The sequence below is a fragment of the Semicossyphus pulcher genome, unplaced genomic scaffold (assembly GCF_022749685.1).
Source record: "Semicossyphus pulcher isolate SPU_LCO1_2020_fin unplaced genomic scaffold, fSemPul1.0.p SCAF_15, whole genome shotgun sequence".
In the NCBI taxonomy this organism is placed as follows: domain Eukaryota; kingdom Metazoa; phylum Chordata; class Actinopteri; order Labriformes; family Labridae; genus Semicossyphus; species Semicossyphus pulcher.
Genome location: NW_027211659.1, coordinates 9,563,400 through 9,579,778, shown reverse-complemented (window position 1 = coordinate 9,579,778; position 16,379 = coordinate 9,563,400). Strand labels below are relative to the sequence as shown.

Sequence of the window (16,379 nt, the reverse complement as noted above, 5' to 3'; positions counted from 1 at the left end):
GCAGAGGCATGTGGAGCAGAAACATACTTCTGCTATGACCCATTCTTCTTATCTGCCTTCTCTGCCTTCTCTCTTTCATCACTCCGAGTATTAAAATCAAACTGTTATATTTAGCTCGCAGATAATTTAGCTGTCTGCAGTTTTAAACAGACGTCAATTAAATCCTCTTTACACGGCTCTTTACTTTGGCCCCTGTGAGTGTTGTTTTTCAGGGAACAGTTGACGGCAGAGTCTGGCTTTATCCTCCTTTTCTCCTCTCTAGTCCACCTTTCATGTCTTGGAATAACACGTATAAACACATAAATGATAAATAATATAAAACACAAAGACATACAAAATAAAACTTATAATGTATCTAAAAAAATATGTTAATATAAAATGTGTGCATTTAGCTTTACAGCTTTGACTCTTATGTCCCAGAGTCTGGCAGTCAGATTGTCTGCCGTTGTAAGTACACTGTTTGAACACTAGATGGTGGTAGAGAGCAGAAGGCGTGGATTTCAAAGGACTTTGCCGCCCCCTTGTGATGAAAACGGAAAATACAGGCAGAAATTGACACTTAAAACTGCTTCTTTGGATTTTATGTCCCCGAGTCTTGCGATCAGATTGTACAAGACCACCCTCCGGACCACTCAGGTCGTCAGGGACAGGTCTGCTTTCTCTCCCCAGAGTCAGAACCAAACACGGAGAAGCAGCGTTCAGTTTTTATGCTCCGTATATCTGGAACAAACTACAAGGATCATGCAGGTCTGCTGAAACACTGTTCACAGCTGCCTTTTATTAAATTATTTTGATACATTTACTTTAATAACTCTTGTAATTATTTACTGTAACTTTTATTCGTATTTTTTATAACTGTCTTTTTAAATTTAGCTTATGTTTTAACTCTTTATATTTTATCTTTACTTTAATGTCTTGTTTTAAAATGTGTTTCTTTGCTTTTGTTGTCTTGTGTAAAGCACTTTAAATTCTCTTGTTGCTGAAATGTGTTATATATCAATAAAACGTCCTTACAAACCAGCTGTTCCCTGCCTCGCTAGTTGTAAGTACACTGTTTGACCACTAGACGGGTGTAGAGAGCTGAAGGAGTGGATTTCACTAGCAAAAGAGAAAGGACTTTGTCGCCCCCTTATGATGAAAACAGAAACTACAAGCAGAAATTGAAAAAAGTAAAATTGGAGGACATGTTTTTGACGGATAGGTTTTGTTTGATTAAACTTCTTGTTGCATTGTTGTGATGCTTCGTTTTTCAATACTTTCTTCTAATCTTTTTTTCTTATTCCTCTATTTTTCACAGGTAAGTTCATTTTTTGTTACCCCAGATATCATCCGTGTTTGCTTAACTGCCATTAACTGAAGTGGATTAACTTTTTTCTACCTCTGCACCAAATCTCAGGGTCCCCCAGGGGCTCTCGGTCCTCAGGGCTCCCAGGGGCCTTCAGGACGACCAGGTGACTCAGGCATCCAAGGACATAAGGGGCAGAAAGGTGACTCTGGACATGGCGGCATCTTCGGTCCTAAAGGAAATGTGGTAAAGTATTATTTTATTGTGTTTTCTGATTGTTAAAAATCACAACAGTCTTTTTTCGTGTTTAACGTGTGACTCCTGTCGCTCCACAGGGAATGACCGGCGTTCCCGGGTTTACTGGAAGCGATGGCATTCCTGTAAGTCCATCCGTCAGTCTGAATTTTCAACAATAGAAATGAAAGGTTGCATTGATTCTGACTGTTGTGATTTGACGTCGGCTCTGCAGGGACACCCTGGACAAGCCGGCCCCAGAGGGAAACCGGGCGCGGACGGATGTAACGGGACAAACGGAGAACCAGGCTCACCGGGGCAACCTGGCTATAGTGGCTCACCTGGTTTTCCTGTGAGTGTAACTCTGAACTTGCATGGGTAGTTATTTTTCAAACAGAGAAAGTTTGTTGTCTGACTGTGTTATTTTTCCTCTCCTCAGGGACAACACGGCCGAAAGGGAGCGAAGGGAGACTCTCTGGAGCTGAGTGTGTACATGGAGCGTTTCAGGGTGAGGAAGAGGAGCTAACTCCTGGCCTCCTACAACAAGACTACACATCGCTGTAACATCATAGATATCTCATTAACTTGATGTTTTTTTAAACATCTCTCCACAGGGGGATCCAGGCACGCCAGGGTTCAACGGAATAGTTGTAAGTAAAATGTCCAACAGCTCATCTGAACTTAACTCTGATTTTATTCTGTTATTGAAACCTCCGTCATCTTTCTTTGTTTTGTTTTTGTCAGGGGCCTCGTGGAAACCCGGGATGGCCGGGAAACAGTGGCTACCCAGGACCAAAGGTGAGTGTGTGTAGGTGTGTGACAGGTTGTATATTTTCACTTGTAGTATAAAGCTCAGTTTATTATGAGGCTTACGGTCCTGTTTGTGTCGTCTTCTAGGGTCCTCCAGGGCCTCCTGGTCCCCGTGGACCAAAGGTAAGACAACAACCACAAGTATTTACTATAATATAACAGAAACTTACTTTATAATATAACTGTGTATACTGCATGATATGTTATCTAAAGGAACGTGAGTTCATGAAAGCAGCTTTAAGTGTGTTCTGTTTCTCTGCACAGGGCACAATGACCAAAGTGCTGAAAGGACTCCGAGGAGACCAAGTGAGTGAGAAACGTCGACTCGCTGTGAAAAATAGAAAGTGCCATAAAATCAAATCATTGTTCCTGTTTTATGGAACATTATGAACCCATCAAGGTCACAGGTCATGTGAGCAACTTCAAGTTTCAGATTTACATCGGGATCTTCCCAGGCAATGACTCGCAATGACTTTACCCAAGTAATGAAATTTAGTACAGTTTTGAGCTACTTGTACATTAGTCCTACCAGTCATTTTTCAGGTTAAGATTTTTTATAAGAAATACACACGACAAACCCATAAAATATATTACGGTTTTATAGATTAAACAAGTGTCTCCAACAACTTTAGCTTGTGGCAAATGCCCCAAAACAAGCCTGTCTTGTTCAGGCCACATGTGTCTGTGTTTCTGAGACTTTAGGTAGTTAGTATTATTTATTGTTTAAAACATAAACAGATAAAAAAAAATCCAATTGTTTTGATGGTTGGAAATTACCAGTTAAGTTAAGTCCAAACATTTTGTTCCCATGTGCTTCAATAAAACTCAGATGTCTGACTTTCTTCTTCTAATAAAAGAAGCTAAAATGATACAAAATACGATACGATAAATAATTTAAACTTACTTCACATGAATGATAAGCACATGAAGCATCTCGAGCACGGTCAAATACTAATGTGCTTTCAAAGTTCAATAGCTTCAAATAGATCACCCAACAAGCGTATACGGCATGTTTTACACTGACTGCCTGCAGCCAGCGTTCATCCTAATTACAGAACAGCAATGAACCCATCTCACTTTTCTATTTTGTTTCTATAAAAAGGCTCCAAGATACAAAACAAAGACAAAAAGAGAAAACAAATGTGGACTTTCTTTCTTCTCTTCTGCCCCACTAAACTTCTCACAACCTCTCAGATTAATTTTGTGACCATTTGGTCGAAAATAAATGAGTTAAAAGCCGCTTAGACATTCCAGCACCAGTCCAAACGATCAAGTTATGTAACATGTAAAAAGTGTGTCGCTCACAACAGAACTCTTTCTGCATGAGAAGTACCTTCCCAGCTAGCAGGGAACGTTCCCGTAACACTGGCTAACGTCACCCACAAGTTCTAATTACGTTTGGAAAGAAACTTTTTTATCTAATCAAAGAATGTTTAAAGGATGTTTATCATTTCAAATAAAGTTCTTGTAACTTTAAACTTAAGCTAACGTTTTAACTGCAACATTCTGGAGATATTTTCAGGATGTTATTGAGGCCAACGCCTTTTATAAAACATTTGCTGAACGTTACATAAAAACAAAGGTCGAACATGCTCGCTGCAACATTCTGACGATCCTTTCAGGATGTGAGTACTGCCTGAACTATCAGAACGTGATTTATAAAACGTTCCTGAAATGTGATTCGTTAACAAAAGAACATTCTCACTGCAACTTTCTGAAAATATTTTTAGAGAACGTTCTCCTACGATTAAAAGGAACAAAACTTCCCGCTCAAAACATTACCAGAACATCGCACGTAACATTCTCCTTCTATGTTTCTTTTTGATTGCTTAAAATTGAGTATTTTGTTTCAGTCTTATTGGAACATATATTTAGGTAAAGGATCTGAGATCTTGCTGACTGTTGTTGCACTTCCCACTTTGACCACAGGGGGACATCGGACCACCAGGGCCGCAGGGAAACTCCACTCATCCGCTTGTTAAGGTCACCTACGAAAACCAAGGAGATAAAGGTCTGAAGGGGGAAGTAGGAGATCAGGTGTGTGATGAGTTTAATCTTCTCCACACAAACACAGACGCATCCTCACATTAACGCTCAGCATCACTTCTGCTCATCCTCTTTACGTCTGCTTCATGTCAGGCTGACAACAAAGGAGAGACTGGTGTGATGGGCTTCCCAGGACAGAGGGTGAGCGCGGGCACATTTTTTAAACCAGTCCTTCACCCGTGTGTTATATTCTTCTAACGCTCTTTCTTTGATGCCGTTCTAGGGTTATCCTGGTGGGAATGGGAGCGATGGAGCGAGGGTACGCTTGTGTGAAAAATCCCAGATGTTGCATCATTATTTATTCTGACATGTTATTTTCTAACTTAATATTGATTCCTCTCGTTCAGGGGGACTTCGGTGATCCAGGACAGAAAGGCAGAGATGGGCCTAAGGTGAGAATACACCTGATCATGATGCCTGAACGTGCATCTTAACTCCTGTGTGACTGAAATCCACAGGTTGGTTATCATGAACAGTTAGACACAGTTCTTGTAGACTGTTTAGAAATAGTTATTTAATAGCTTATAACTTTGACATGCCTTTAAATATTTGAATTGTCTAAACATCAAATTGCTTCAGTCAGATTTTTGTAGGCTGATTTTTAAAGACTAAATTTGTCAGCAGCTTCTCTGGTATGTAGCCAGCACCCACAGTGAGGGTACAGAGTCAAATTACAGCTGACTGGGCATTTTCAAACTGGTTATCCATCCATCATCTTTACCACTTATCCTTACCAGTTTGGACTGATCGGCAGCCAGTTATGTAGACACAGTTAATCACAGGACAGACAAACTTTCACACTCACACTCACGGATAATTTTAGAGTCACCAATGAATAGAGATAGACTGAGATGGTTTTTTCAGGGCCGATACTGATACCGATTATTAGTAGTCAAGGAGGCCGATAAGCGATATTTGGAGCCGATATTAATTTGCAGTAAAAGTGAAAATATTGGCGTCAAAATTTTGAATAATACAAACTCCAACACTTAACTTTGTTTAAATGCCTTTAAGCATATGTTTATTAAACAAACAAACAAAAAGCGCAGGGAGTTCCCAGGGTCAGCAGCATCTCTTATAAAGTGAACTGAAAATTTAAATGAATAAATAAATGACTTCCTGAAGTTTTATAAAGTAAATAAAACAAAGTTAAATAAAATTTGCAAAGAAATGACCTTTTTCTCCTCTCCGCCGTGTGTGTGAGCAATCCGCATGCACAGCTTTCACTGCTGATTGGCTGTTACCCGTGCCATGGCTCTGCGTGTAACCAATCAGTGCTGTGGGTGGGACAATGCTGGAGACAGAGTAGTGACTGCAGACAGAGAGGCGAGGCTGCATCAGAGCCAAAATAACCCAGTTTTAAATTGATCTCTTATCGGCCGTCGGATTAAAAAAAAAAGGCCGATGCCGATATGCGTCAAAATGCCGAATATCGGCGCTGATAATCGGTCTATCCCTACCAATGAACCTAACGAGCATGTCTTGTGGGAGGGAGCCGGAATAAGCCGGAAACCACGCATGCACAGGCAGGAACATGCAACCTCCACCCAGAATGGCCCCCTATGTCTGAACCAGGATTCGAACCTTCTAGCTGCGAGGCGACAGCGTTAACCACTGCACCACCTTGTTAATGCGCTACTTAACTCCTTAAACCCTCAACAGCAGTTTAGTCTCATCACTATCTGATGTTCCAAATAGTATCTGAGCTATGACTGTGTCATTTCAGCCACAAAGTGATGAAACAGATGACACAGAGAAGGGAAAAGCACAAGATGTGATCAGACAGATACGGGTTACAACACCACGATGTTTGTCACAGTGATTCCCAAACCCTGTGATCTCATCCAGCCACATTAAAAGTGAAACTGCTGCAACGAAAAGGGAAAGACTGACTCTGAGTTTGTGTTTCAGGGTGACAGAGGAGAAGCAGGAGAGCTGATTTCATCAGGACTCTGGCCCTGGCCTGCAGGAGGTAAGATGATTAAAAAAACTCAGAGCTCACATGAACTCCGGCCAAGTCGTCACTGCCCTGAAGTGAAACTGTTGGGAAATTTGGGACATTACTGAAGTTCACTTTGACAGACTCTTGTCAGAGCAAAAGGTCAGATGTTAAGATACACGGGATACATGAGGAAGCGATGACGCTTATTAAAAAGCAGAGCAGACACAGTGAACTTAAGGAACAATAGAGATTGTGTCATCCAGCAGGACGCAGCAGACCAGCTGGTGTGGGGCAGTTATTATGAAGTGAGAAGTGATTGGCTGGGGCACATTTATGAGTTCGTTTTATAGAAGTTTAACGACACATGAGGCAGTTAGAGCCAGTGACAGATGTGCGAAAGACGTCTTCCAAATATAACTCAAAGACGAGAAAGAAAATCAGATGAGTTTGAACCCCAGTAATGTTCAATAAATCTGCACAATCAATATTATTATGACTGTATATTGAAATGAGGACATGATGTCCGTTGTCCTCTCCTACGTCCGCAGCGCGCACCTGCTTTCAAACACATTGTCATCGGCCTCGTAAGGACAGTCCTTGTAACACATTGCCCACAAAAGTGCACATTTAACTTATGCGTCCACATTCTAGGTTTTGACCTAGTGTTGTTTGAAAGATGCTTTTGGCTACATGAAGGTACTGCAATTTTATAAATAATCTTACAGGTATGAAATCTGGCAGGTCTGCAGTATCCTGAGACTTATGGGAAAGTAACTAAATAAGATTTAGGGGCTTGCTGCAGTTGTGTTTTCAAAAAGACAAAAATAACCGACTGCCTGATTGACAAATCGTCATAAAAAATCATATAGATTTTTCAGCAACATTTTGTTAAAGTTCACTGTCTCACATGTATGTAAACAAAAAACTGCCCAAGTTTAAAAGCTTTCATTTGAGCCTAAAATGACCTTTCTGTCTTCCAAATGACCCTTGCTGTGACCAAATTGTTTCATTGTACCTCAAATTAGGAAGAACAGAATTGTCAGTTACCGACCTTTCGGATGAGGAAAAGCATGTCTCTTGTATCATCAACATTTTCATCTGTACTGCTGCTACTGCTCTCTGAAGTTAGAGTAATAATCTCTCAGATTTTCATGTAAATAAATGTCTGTTAAGTCACTACCTATCGCTGAATGAGGTAACACAATTGTGATTGAGCCTATGGCCCACTGATGACAGCCTTTGCATTTGCAGTATATAGTATTATTACAGACTGGGTGTCTGTGGTGACTTTCGCGGAAAAAATCACAAGCGGCGCCCAGTGAGTGACGCGCTTTCCATCAGCCAGCAGTGGTTGGTCTGCGAGAGAGGGTAGGCGGAGCTAAGCAGCTGCTTTTCCGCTCTCTGCGAGTGTTGCGAGTAAACAGTAATCTACTATGGCTGAACAAACAAAGAACAGATGGATGACTACAGATACAACTTCAAAAATAAGTGAAAATCCAAAGAACAAGAAACAAATTCGACGCTCAGATGAAGGCAAACAGTCTAAAAAGGAAAGCGACCGTCAGCGAGGAAAATCAAGAGTTGCAACCGGAGCCAACCGTGGACGTCTGGTTAAAGTGGGAAGTGTCCTCCCGCAATTACTGCAATCGTAGAGATGACAGCTATCGCTCACGTCAGTGACCGGATCTTCAGATCTCGTTCAGCTGCAGGATTCGTTCATTACAATCGTTCACCAGGTCGTTCAGTGACATTTCCGGTTTAATTCACTCACTGCTTCCTCACTCTCACTTTTTGTGTACTTTGTTTGCTCACCTGAAATACTTCTACTCCACTTTCGTTCCTAATCGGGTCGCTTCCTTCACGAGGACCATTCTCGTTCAGTGAACGAGAGAGAGAGAGAGAGACATTCGGTCAAGCGATACGTTCCAGAGTTCTCCTAACCAGTGATAGTCATTTGATACATTTGATTTAATACAGACAGCCCTCCTCCAAAAGGCTATTGGCGCGTCAACATCGAGAAGTCTGGTTTTCTAAAAGGAAGAAGGGAGGGATTGGAAAGCCGCAAGCGGAGCAGAGTGAACGAAAGGAACACATTTAATTCATGGAAGTGCAAGGATCATTCCGTTCACTGACATCTTGGAGATTGTCAGTTTAAGAGCATTAAACATAAAAAACTGAATACCATAGTAGGAAAGAAATGCTTTCATTAAAGTAGAAAAAGAAATATGTTGTTTCTGCACACTTGTCAAACTAATAAACTCAAGCCGCGAACAGTTAAAATGACAGTAACAATACAGACGAACATGACCACCGTATGATGGTGAAGCCAGCAGTCAGTTACAGGAAGTGAGGACGTTTTATGCTAATAACTGTGTTTGTTATTTTTCCTTTGACTCGATAAGGTGGTCCCGCCGGTCCTCCTGGTGAGCAGGGTCCACAAGGAGAGAGGGGCCCGGTCGGAGACCAAGGCTATCCCGGACCCCCAGGTTTGCCCGCCTCCGGATCACAGCACCTAGGTCTGTACACTGAAGCTGTGCAAAAACACTCATCTACAGTTAAGTCATTATCAAGAGAGCTGTATCAGGTGAGCACTTTGTTTGAATCCCACTTTGTGTTTGTTAGTGTTGGCTTTCTACGGGCCGTTTGGTAAAAAGGGGGAGCAGGGAGAGAAGGGCCAACAAGGGGAACCAGGACTTCCTGCTGTCACTGCAGGACCCCCGGGCAGCAATGGCCGACCAGGGGAGACGGGCCCTCCAGGACCTAAAGGGTCATGTAAGTCTTAAACTGTCTTCAAACACACTCCGGTTTTATCTGTCATTATTTCATGTTCATTAGATCTAAGTGTTTGAACCTGTGTTTCTATGTGTCTGTAGGGGCCGAGTTCTTCAAGGGAGCCCCCGGCGGGTCAGGACGACCCGGATATTCAGGCTATAAAGGACTGAAAGGTGCTGCACGCTAAAGACGATTGTTGCCAATTGGAATAGTAACACACGTTGTTGCTGACCTGTGTGTGTTCATTTAGGTGATCATGGGGAATGTGAATGCAGCGGTGTGGACACCACACCGGGCCCCCGTGGCCCTGCAGGAGAGCGAGGGGATCCTGGGATGACTGGAGAGTTTGGTCCGCAGGGAGATGTAGGAGACCCTGGTCCTCAGGGAGACGACGGATTCCCAGTAAGTGTCATCAAGTCAACTCATCAACATAGTTCATTTTAAGACCCTCTCTGTTTCCTCAGACTCTCTAATGTTGTCTTGCAGGGATTTGCTGGACTCAGCGGAGTTCCAGGTCCAAAAGGTCGCAAAGGGGACCTGACTCATGTCACAGAGAAAGGTGCAGTAGACCTGTTATGTCATCTCATTTCACATCTGTGCCACATATAAATGTGCCCATAGACCAGACGATGACCTATACTCTGTGTTTTTAGATATGTGTAAATGTTTATGCGTGTATTTGAATGATTGCTGCAGGATTTTCTGGAGACCCAGGGTCACAGGGGCTGGACGGCGAGCCAGGATCGCCGGGTGCTCCAGGCCGAGATGGGTTGCCTGGTTTCCCTGGGACCAGAGGTCTTTACGTGAGTCAACCACAAGTCGTCACCATAATGATTCTGTTTCCTACACACTCATCATGTCTTTATGATTTCTGTGACTTAAAGGTGTAATACGTAGGATTTGTCAATTCGTCAACAACACATTCAAACTGGGCCCCTCCTCCTGGGCTCTTCGTCACCAGAAGCTCACTCTCAACCTCTCATGCGAGAACACGCCCACCCCGCCGAGCTAACACCGACAGCATCACGGTTACCTTTGCGCTAGCATGCTAACCACCGGCTGTTGAGGCACCTACCTGTCCAACAGAAAGAAGGCCAACTCTGCATCGCTCTTTCGCCATGTTCGCCGGTCTGAATGGGGCCCAGTTGCTAATTTGAACCACTCCCACATTCACCTATACACTGTAATTGGCTCAGGGAACCACAACAGAATAGATGGAGAGGGAAGGGTCTCACAAGGGTCTGCACACACACTCACCTACACACGTGTATAGAGGCCCATAAGTGATGATTTATATTATATTATATTTGTAAAAGTCTATATTTTATTTTTCTAGGAAAATCCTACTTATTATACCTTTTAAATCTGCTTTAAGGGAGTGGGGGAAGACGTATTTAGAAGCAATACTACACTGTGAAAATACAAGAATGACATTTTTCACTTAAGATTATGTGGAGTGAAAGTACAAAGTAAAATGCTCTAGCTAACTACAAGTACCTTCAATTTATATGTAAAAAGTACGGTGAAATCTACTGAGTGTATTCCCCGACATTAGAACCTGACAGTAATGTGATTGTGCTGGTTGATGTCGACAGGGAGCGGGTCCCACCGGAGAACGTGGAGACAAAGGTTTCCCAGGTCGGGCCGGCCAACCCGGTGTAGCCGGTTTCAGGGGGGAACCAGGTGCAGCCCTCATTGGCATCAAAGGCCAGCGTGGGTTACCTGGTGACGACGGTCTTGCTGGATATCTAGGTGTTCCAGGAACACCTGGAGCCCCAGGTGAGAGGCCTTCTTCTTCTTCTTCTTTATTTAATCTCGACATGTGTTTCAAATTTCTACTTTGTCACTTTACAGCCATTTTCACTCTACTAAGTATTTCATTTTTACCTCATCGCTCTTAAAATAATCTCGTTTAGGATTTAATACAAAGCAGTGACATGGGAATGAACATTAATAGCTTGTGATTAAAAAAAGAAAGGAGGAAGCATGACTAAGTATCTTTCCTCACCTCTTGTTACCTCGATGCAGCGGCTGCATCCCTCAAACCAGCTGCAGCTGAGCTTGTTTGAGACCATGCCTGTGCTTCTGAATAACTCTTGTTCGAATGCCTCTCTTTTCTCTTAACTACAACTGAAAGGCGGCTGTATTCCAAGAGGAGATGGAGGACATGTGGATGTAACAGGTAGTGGGTTTATTAACGTTTTCACCTTCTCTTTATAATCACTCTTTTGAGCTTTGCCTTTAAGATGACTTTATACGACTCTTCTGCAGGAGGATGTTTTTTGTTCCTTTAGATGTAGTTTACTGAGTTACCAGCTAAAGTAAAGGTAGAACCATGCTCTGAAGACAATCCACGCTGGGCAGCAGACAAAAAGCACCAAATTAGTCATTTCAACCTCAACATTTGAATATTCTACACACAGCCAGGATGTTGCCTTAAGTCTGTCTCTGTGGCGTTCTCTTCTAAGGTCCTTGCAGCGCTGTTCAAGGACCCCCCGGACTGCCCGGTCCTCCAGGATTCGCTGGATCACCAGGTTTCCCAGGTAGCACAACGAGATCTTCCGCTGAGTGTCGCTTGCAGGGTGCCTGCTTTGAGTCACTTCTGATGCCACGTTTGTATCGTGTGATCCTTTCACAGGTGGTCCGGGCCAAAAAGGACCTCAGGGTCAACATGGACCGTATGGAGAGAAAGGAGAATCAGGAGAACGAGGCATAGGTGGCTCTCCTGGACCACCAGGTCAGGAGTGATCTTTGATTTGATTATTGCCTTCAGCACGGATCTGTTTCCTTTGTTAACATTTATGGCTCTCCGATGAAGGTTTCCCCGGCCCCCGTGGAGAGTTGGGAATTCCTGGCAGCAAAGGTTCGGTAGGATCTTTTGGTTTCCCCGGTGTACCCGGCCGACACGGGCCACAAGGAGATAAAGGTCTTCATGGGGATATCCTCGGAGCATCGACAGGACCACCTGGTGACCCCGGGCCGCCTGGGCTTCAAGGACAAAAAGGCCAGGCTGGTGATCCAGGAGAGCCCGGCTATGGGGGTCAGACATACCTTCATTCTTCTTCTTGCTTTGCCTCGTCTTACCTTCAGCACTAGTGGGACATTTGAAAGAATAAATCATATGATGTTCTTTTTCACCCTTCAGGAATGAGCGGCATGCCTGGCATGATCGGCTTCAAGGGTCACGGTGGTCCTCACGGCCTGCAGGGGGAGCAAGGGAGGCCCGGGCCAGCCGGCAAGTACGGCTACCCTGGTGATCGTGGGAACGCAGGTTCTCCTGGGCCGCGTGGTGGTGTTGGACAGCCAGGTGAGAAGGACGTACGCGGCGACAAACTCCTTGCGGAAATCCTTGTTCATGTCTGACATCCAAGTTAATGTTATCACGTCATCCTGCTCATCAGGTGTCATAGGAGAGAGGGGACCTGAAGGAGACCCAGGCCCTCCGGGTCCAATAGGGTTGAAAGGCGTCCCAGGTACATACGGTGATGATGGCATTATCGGAGAGTATGGGCCATTAGGTAACCCAGGGCAACCTGGTGGAGACGGACGCCCAGGACTTTCAGGAATGAAGGGTTTGTTTCTCAGATATTTACTTTGATAACTTGGTAAACATCAAGTACTATAAAGAGGAATGTCATTTGTTGATGATTCAAGCTTCTGTGGTTTATTTCTTTCCCAGGTTACAAAGGGTCGACAGGCATGTCAGGTTTTCAGGGCATCCGGGGTGGTGCAGGAGGGAAGGGCTTCAGTGGCCAGAGAGGAGAACCTGGATTGTTTGGTCAAGTTGGCCTTAAAGGATTGTCGGGTCAAGGTGGAGAGAAAGGTGAGACTCTTTGGATTGCAGTTGTCAGCAGTCATACTTCTGCTATGAGACTACCACATGAACTCATAGACCCCCCCCATCTAACAATAACCACGACTGTCTGCCAGGTGATCGTGGTTTGAGAGGACGACCCGGGGACAAGCCTAAGATTACTGCTCAGGTTAAGGTTGACATGAAAGGAGCCAAGGGAGACCATGGAGGCCACGGAAATCAAGGTTTCACTGGGCCAAGAGGTGTGTAGATACACTCCAATCTGAATCAGGCACTCCATCCTTCCACCTCCTCTGTCCTCACACGCTTTACTTCCTTACATCCTACTCCTAGGTACTAAGGGTATCTACGGTGTGCCGGGCACTGAGGGAAGTCACGGTCTTCCTGGAGAACCCAGCAGCGAGAAAGGTTACTATGGAGATCCAGGTGCACAGGGGCTGCCGGGGATAAAAGGAATGCCAGGCCTTACAGGAAATCGAGGAATCGATGGTTTCCAGGGAATGCCAGGCAACACGGTAAGCAGAGCCACACTGGGAAAATTAACATAACTTAGTCCACGTTTTGCCTTAAAGAGGCGGTCACTCAGTTTGAAAGATAAGTTCCATTTAATCATCAAGAGCAGCACAGCTCTGCTTTTTAAGCCCAATTGTAATATGTCTTCTGTAGCAGTGGAGGGAACTTTCCAAAGGAAGCAAGTTGTCTTAGCTAGTGTCTTATCAGGGAAAGCTCAGGATTCAAATTGACTGGACCAGATAGAATGTATAACAAACTCCCACTGGACGCTTTAGAGACGCTTTAAGTCTGGAAACAGCTTTACAGCCTATAAGGGATACTTTTGTCTGCCACATTTTACAGACCACTTGGCGCCTTCGGGGCACTATTCTCCATCAAAACTTTTACAGCCACTGGGCCACTGTGGACACTGTTGTCTGCAATGCCTAACATCCACACAAAAATTTTACACCCACTTGGTGGCTGTCAGACCATCAAAAATTTTACAGCCACTGTGTGTATAAGAGTAACATTTGTCCATCAAAAATTTTACAGCCACTGTGTGTATAAGAGCAACATTTGTCCATCAAAAATTTTACAGCCACTGTGTGTATAAGAGTAACATTTGTCCATCAAAAATTTTACAGCCACTGTGTGTATAAGAGCAACATTTGTCCATCAAAAATTTTACAGCCACTGTGTGTATAAGAGTAACATTTGTCCATCAAAAATTTTACAGCCACTGTGTATATAAGAGTAACATTTGTCCATCAAAAATTTTACAGCCACTGTGTGTATGAGTAACATTTGTTCATCAAAATTTTTACAGCCACTGTGTATATAAGAGTAACATTTGTCCATCAAAAATTTTACAGCCACTGTGTGTATAAGAGTAACATTTGTCCATCAAAAATTTTACAGCCACTGTGTGTATAAGAGTAACATTTGTCCATCAAAAATTTTACAGCCACTGTGTATATAAGAGTAACATTTGTCCATCAAAAATTTTACAGCCACTGTGTGTATAAGAGTAACATTTGTTCATCAAAATTTTTACAGCCACTGTGTATATAAGAGTAACATTTGTCCATCAAAAATTTTACAGCCACTGTGTGTATAAGAGTAACATTTGTCCATCAAAAATTTTACAGCCACTGTGTATATAAGAGTAACATCTGTCCATCAAAAATGTTACAGCCACTGTGTATATAAGAGTAACATTTGTCAATCAAAAATTTTCCAGCCACTGTGCCAATGGGGACACTTTTGTCTGCAAAAAACCTATTGCCCATGTGGCGCCTCTGGGCACTTTTGTTTGCCAAAACTTAACACCCACTCGGCGACTTAAGGACAATTTTGTCAGACAAATTTTATACCCACTTGGCACCTTTGGGGCAATTTTGTCCACAAAGATTTTTACAGCCACTGGGACCAAAAGGGACACTTTTGTCAGCAAAAAAGGTTGTTTTTTTTTAACAGCTACTAGACGACTTAGGGACTTTTGTAAGGCAAAAATTCACCGTTTTTTTAAGTATGACTTTTACTTGTAATGGAATATTAAAGACTTAGGAACATTGATTCAATAAACTGTTGATCCTGATGGAATATCAATGAAAATCTATGTCTGGTATCTGGATATAGCAACCATGATTAATATTGTTTTATACAAATAACTGACTTGTAAATTAAAGGGGTTGTTTGCAGTGATGAACCCACAAAGAAATAGCAGTTACTGTTTCCTCAATTCATTGTTATTGATAGTTTTTACAGACTACAATCCTACTGTTTTTCTTTGCTCCTTTATAGCTTTGTTTCCAAGTGTTGCTGTTTTAACTGTACACAACCTGCCCAGCACCAAAAGATACAAACAAAAATAGCAAGTAGCTGTTGAACATAGTTTAGCCTTTAGCAGCTGAATGACTAATTAATTTCTTTCATTGCGACAACTTGTACAAAAGTTTTTTAATTGCTTATTTGTCACTTTTCAGGGAATCAAAGGGAGTCCTGGTGCCTACGGTGCATCAGGAGACAAAGGAAGGAAAGGAATCAAAGGTAAAATCTCACATGTAATCCCCATGCAGACGGAGATCTAAGTGCTAAGTGATGATAAATCCTGTGTATTATTGCAGGTGAGAAAGGCCTTCGTATAGACCTTCAAGGAACTCCCGGATTGAGAGGAGAGTTTGGTATTCCAGGAGATCCAGGTACAAACGTTGTACAATGTTACTTTATACAGTGTCAATCAGCACTGCCTAACAAGTGGAGCCCCATTCTTCTCTGATATTAAATGTTTGATGCCCTCTTTACAGGCCGGATAGGTTTTACTGGAGCTACTGGGCACAGGGGTGAACCTGGCTCTGATGGTATTGAAGGGAAAAGAGGAGAGTCGGGTGAACCCGGAATATTTGGATCCCAAGGTAAGAGTTCCCATTCCCTTCCTAATCACACTTTAAATTAAATTAAATTACGTTTTAAGCGCTCTGACTTTTTATGTGTTCTGCAGGCTCAGATGGGCAGAGGGGAACTCCTGGTAACCAAGGTGAAAAAGGCTTTCCCGGACCTTCTGGAAAAGAAGGACACCCCGGCTTTCCTGGCTTCCCAGGAAACAGAGGTAACATAGTCGGACCAGTGTCCTCTCTTTTACTACATAATTGTTGTCCACCGTATTTTTGATCTAATCTATGCAACGTGTGCAGGTTTCCCCGGCTTGAAGGGTCTGTATGGATTAGATGGACTGAAAGGACAAAAGGGTGTCGCTGGAACCCCAGGTACTCAAGACAGTCTCTCTGTGCACCTTTCAGTGCTAGAATATACAAGACCTCAGATGTAACGTCCTGTTTGTATTTCTATCAGGTCTGGATACACTTGGACCAGCTGGGGAATCAGGAGTCAAAGGAGAGAAGGGAGAGAGTGGAGACCCCAACAGCCAACCAGGTTTTCCCGGCACAGAGGGTTTGAAAGGCTTCCAGGGGCCCCAAGGTTAG

At 43.3% G+C, this 16,379-nt stretch overlaps 1 protein-coding gene across 1 annotated transcript in view; it reads left to right on the top strand.

Annotated features, from left to right (window-relative positions):
* col4a2 (collagen, type IV, alpha 2) overlaps positions 1 to 16,379 on the top strand; it is a 63,254-nt gene that overhangs the window by 41,562 nt on the left and 5,313 nt on the right. Inside the window, exons 5-39 of the mRNA XM_069662829.1 lie at positions 1,397 to 1,531; positions 1,621 to 1,665; positions 1,755 to 1,871; positions 1,959 to 2,027; positions 2,134 to 2,169; positions 2,264 to 2,317; positions 2,417 to 2,452; positions 2,594 to 2,635; positions 4,259 to 4,366; positions 4,469 to 4,516; positions 4,599 to 4,634; positions 4,723 to 4,767; positions 6,287 to 6,347; positions 8,720 to 8,833; positions 8,940 to 9,089; positions 9,191 to 9,262; positions 9,340 to 9,491; positions 9,576 to 9,648; positions 9,786 to 9,892; positions 10,685 to 10,868; positions 11,227 to 11,271; positions 11,558 to 11,632; positions 11,728 to 11,826; positions 11,908 to 12,129; positions 12,235 to 12,396; positions 12,491 to 12,661; positions 12,769 to 12,912; positions 13,020 to 13,145; positions 13,237 to 13,418; positions 15,384 to 15,447; positions 15,525 to 15,599; positions 15,705 to 15,812; positions 15,899 to 16,006; positions 16,092 to 16,163; positions 16,249 to 16,374. Coding sequence (XP_069518930.1) covers positions 1,397 to 1,531; positions 1,621 to 1,665; positions 1,755 to 1,871; positions 1,959 to 2,027; positions 2,134 to 2,169; positions 2,264 to 2,317; positions 2,417 to 2,452; positions 2,594 to 2,635; positions 4,259 to 4,366; positions 4,469 to 4,516; positions 4,599 to 4,634; positions 4,723 to 4,767; positions 6,287 to 6,347; positions 8,720 to 8,833; positions 8,940 to 9,089; positions 9,191 to 9,262; positions 9,340 to 9,491; positions 9,576 to 9,648; positions 9,786 to 9,892; positions 10,685 to 10,868; positions 11,227 to 11,271; positions 11,558 to 11,632; positions 11,728 to 11,826; positions 11,908 to 12,129; positions 12,235 to 12,396; positions 12,491 to 12,661; positions 12,769 to 12,912; positions 13,020 to 13,145; positions 13,237 to 13,418; positions 15,384 to 15,447; positions 15,525 to 15,599; positions 15,705 to 15,812; positions 15,899 to 16,006; positions 16,092 to 16,163; positions 16,249 to 16,374 — 3,463 coding nt within the window. The remainder of the gene's footprint in view (positions 1 to 1,396; positions 1,532 to 1,620; positions 1,666 to 1,754; positions 1,872 to 1,958; positions 2,028 to 2,133; positions 2,170 to 2,263; positions 2,318 to 2,416; positions 2,453 to 2,593; positions 2,636 to 4,258; positions 4,367 to 4,468; positions 4,517 to 4,598; positions 4,635 to 4,722; positions 4,768 to 6,286; positions 6,348 to 8,719; positions 8,834 to 8,939; positions 9,090 to 9,190; positions 9,263 to 9,339; positions 9,492 to 9,575; positions 9,649 to 9,785; positions 9,893 to 10,684; positions 10,869 to 11,226; positions 11,272 to 11,557; positions 11,633 to 11,727; positions 11,827 to 11,907; positions 12,130 to 12,234; positions 12,397 to 12,490; positions 12,662 to 12,768; positions 12,913 to 13,019; positions 13,146 to 13,236; positions 13,419 to 15,383; positions 15,448 to 15,524; positions 15,600 to 15,704; positions 15,813 to 15,898; positions 16,007 to 16,091; positions 16,164 to 16,248; positions 16,375 to 16,379) is intronic.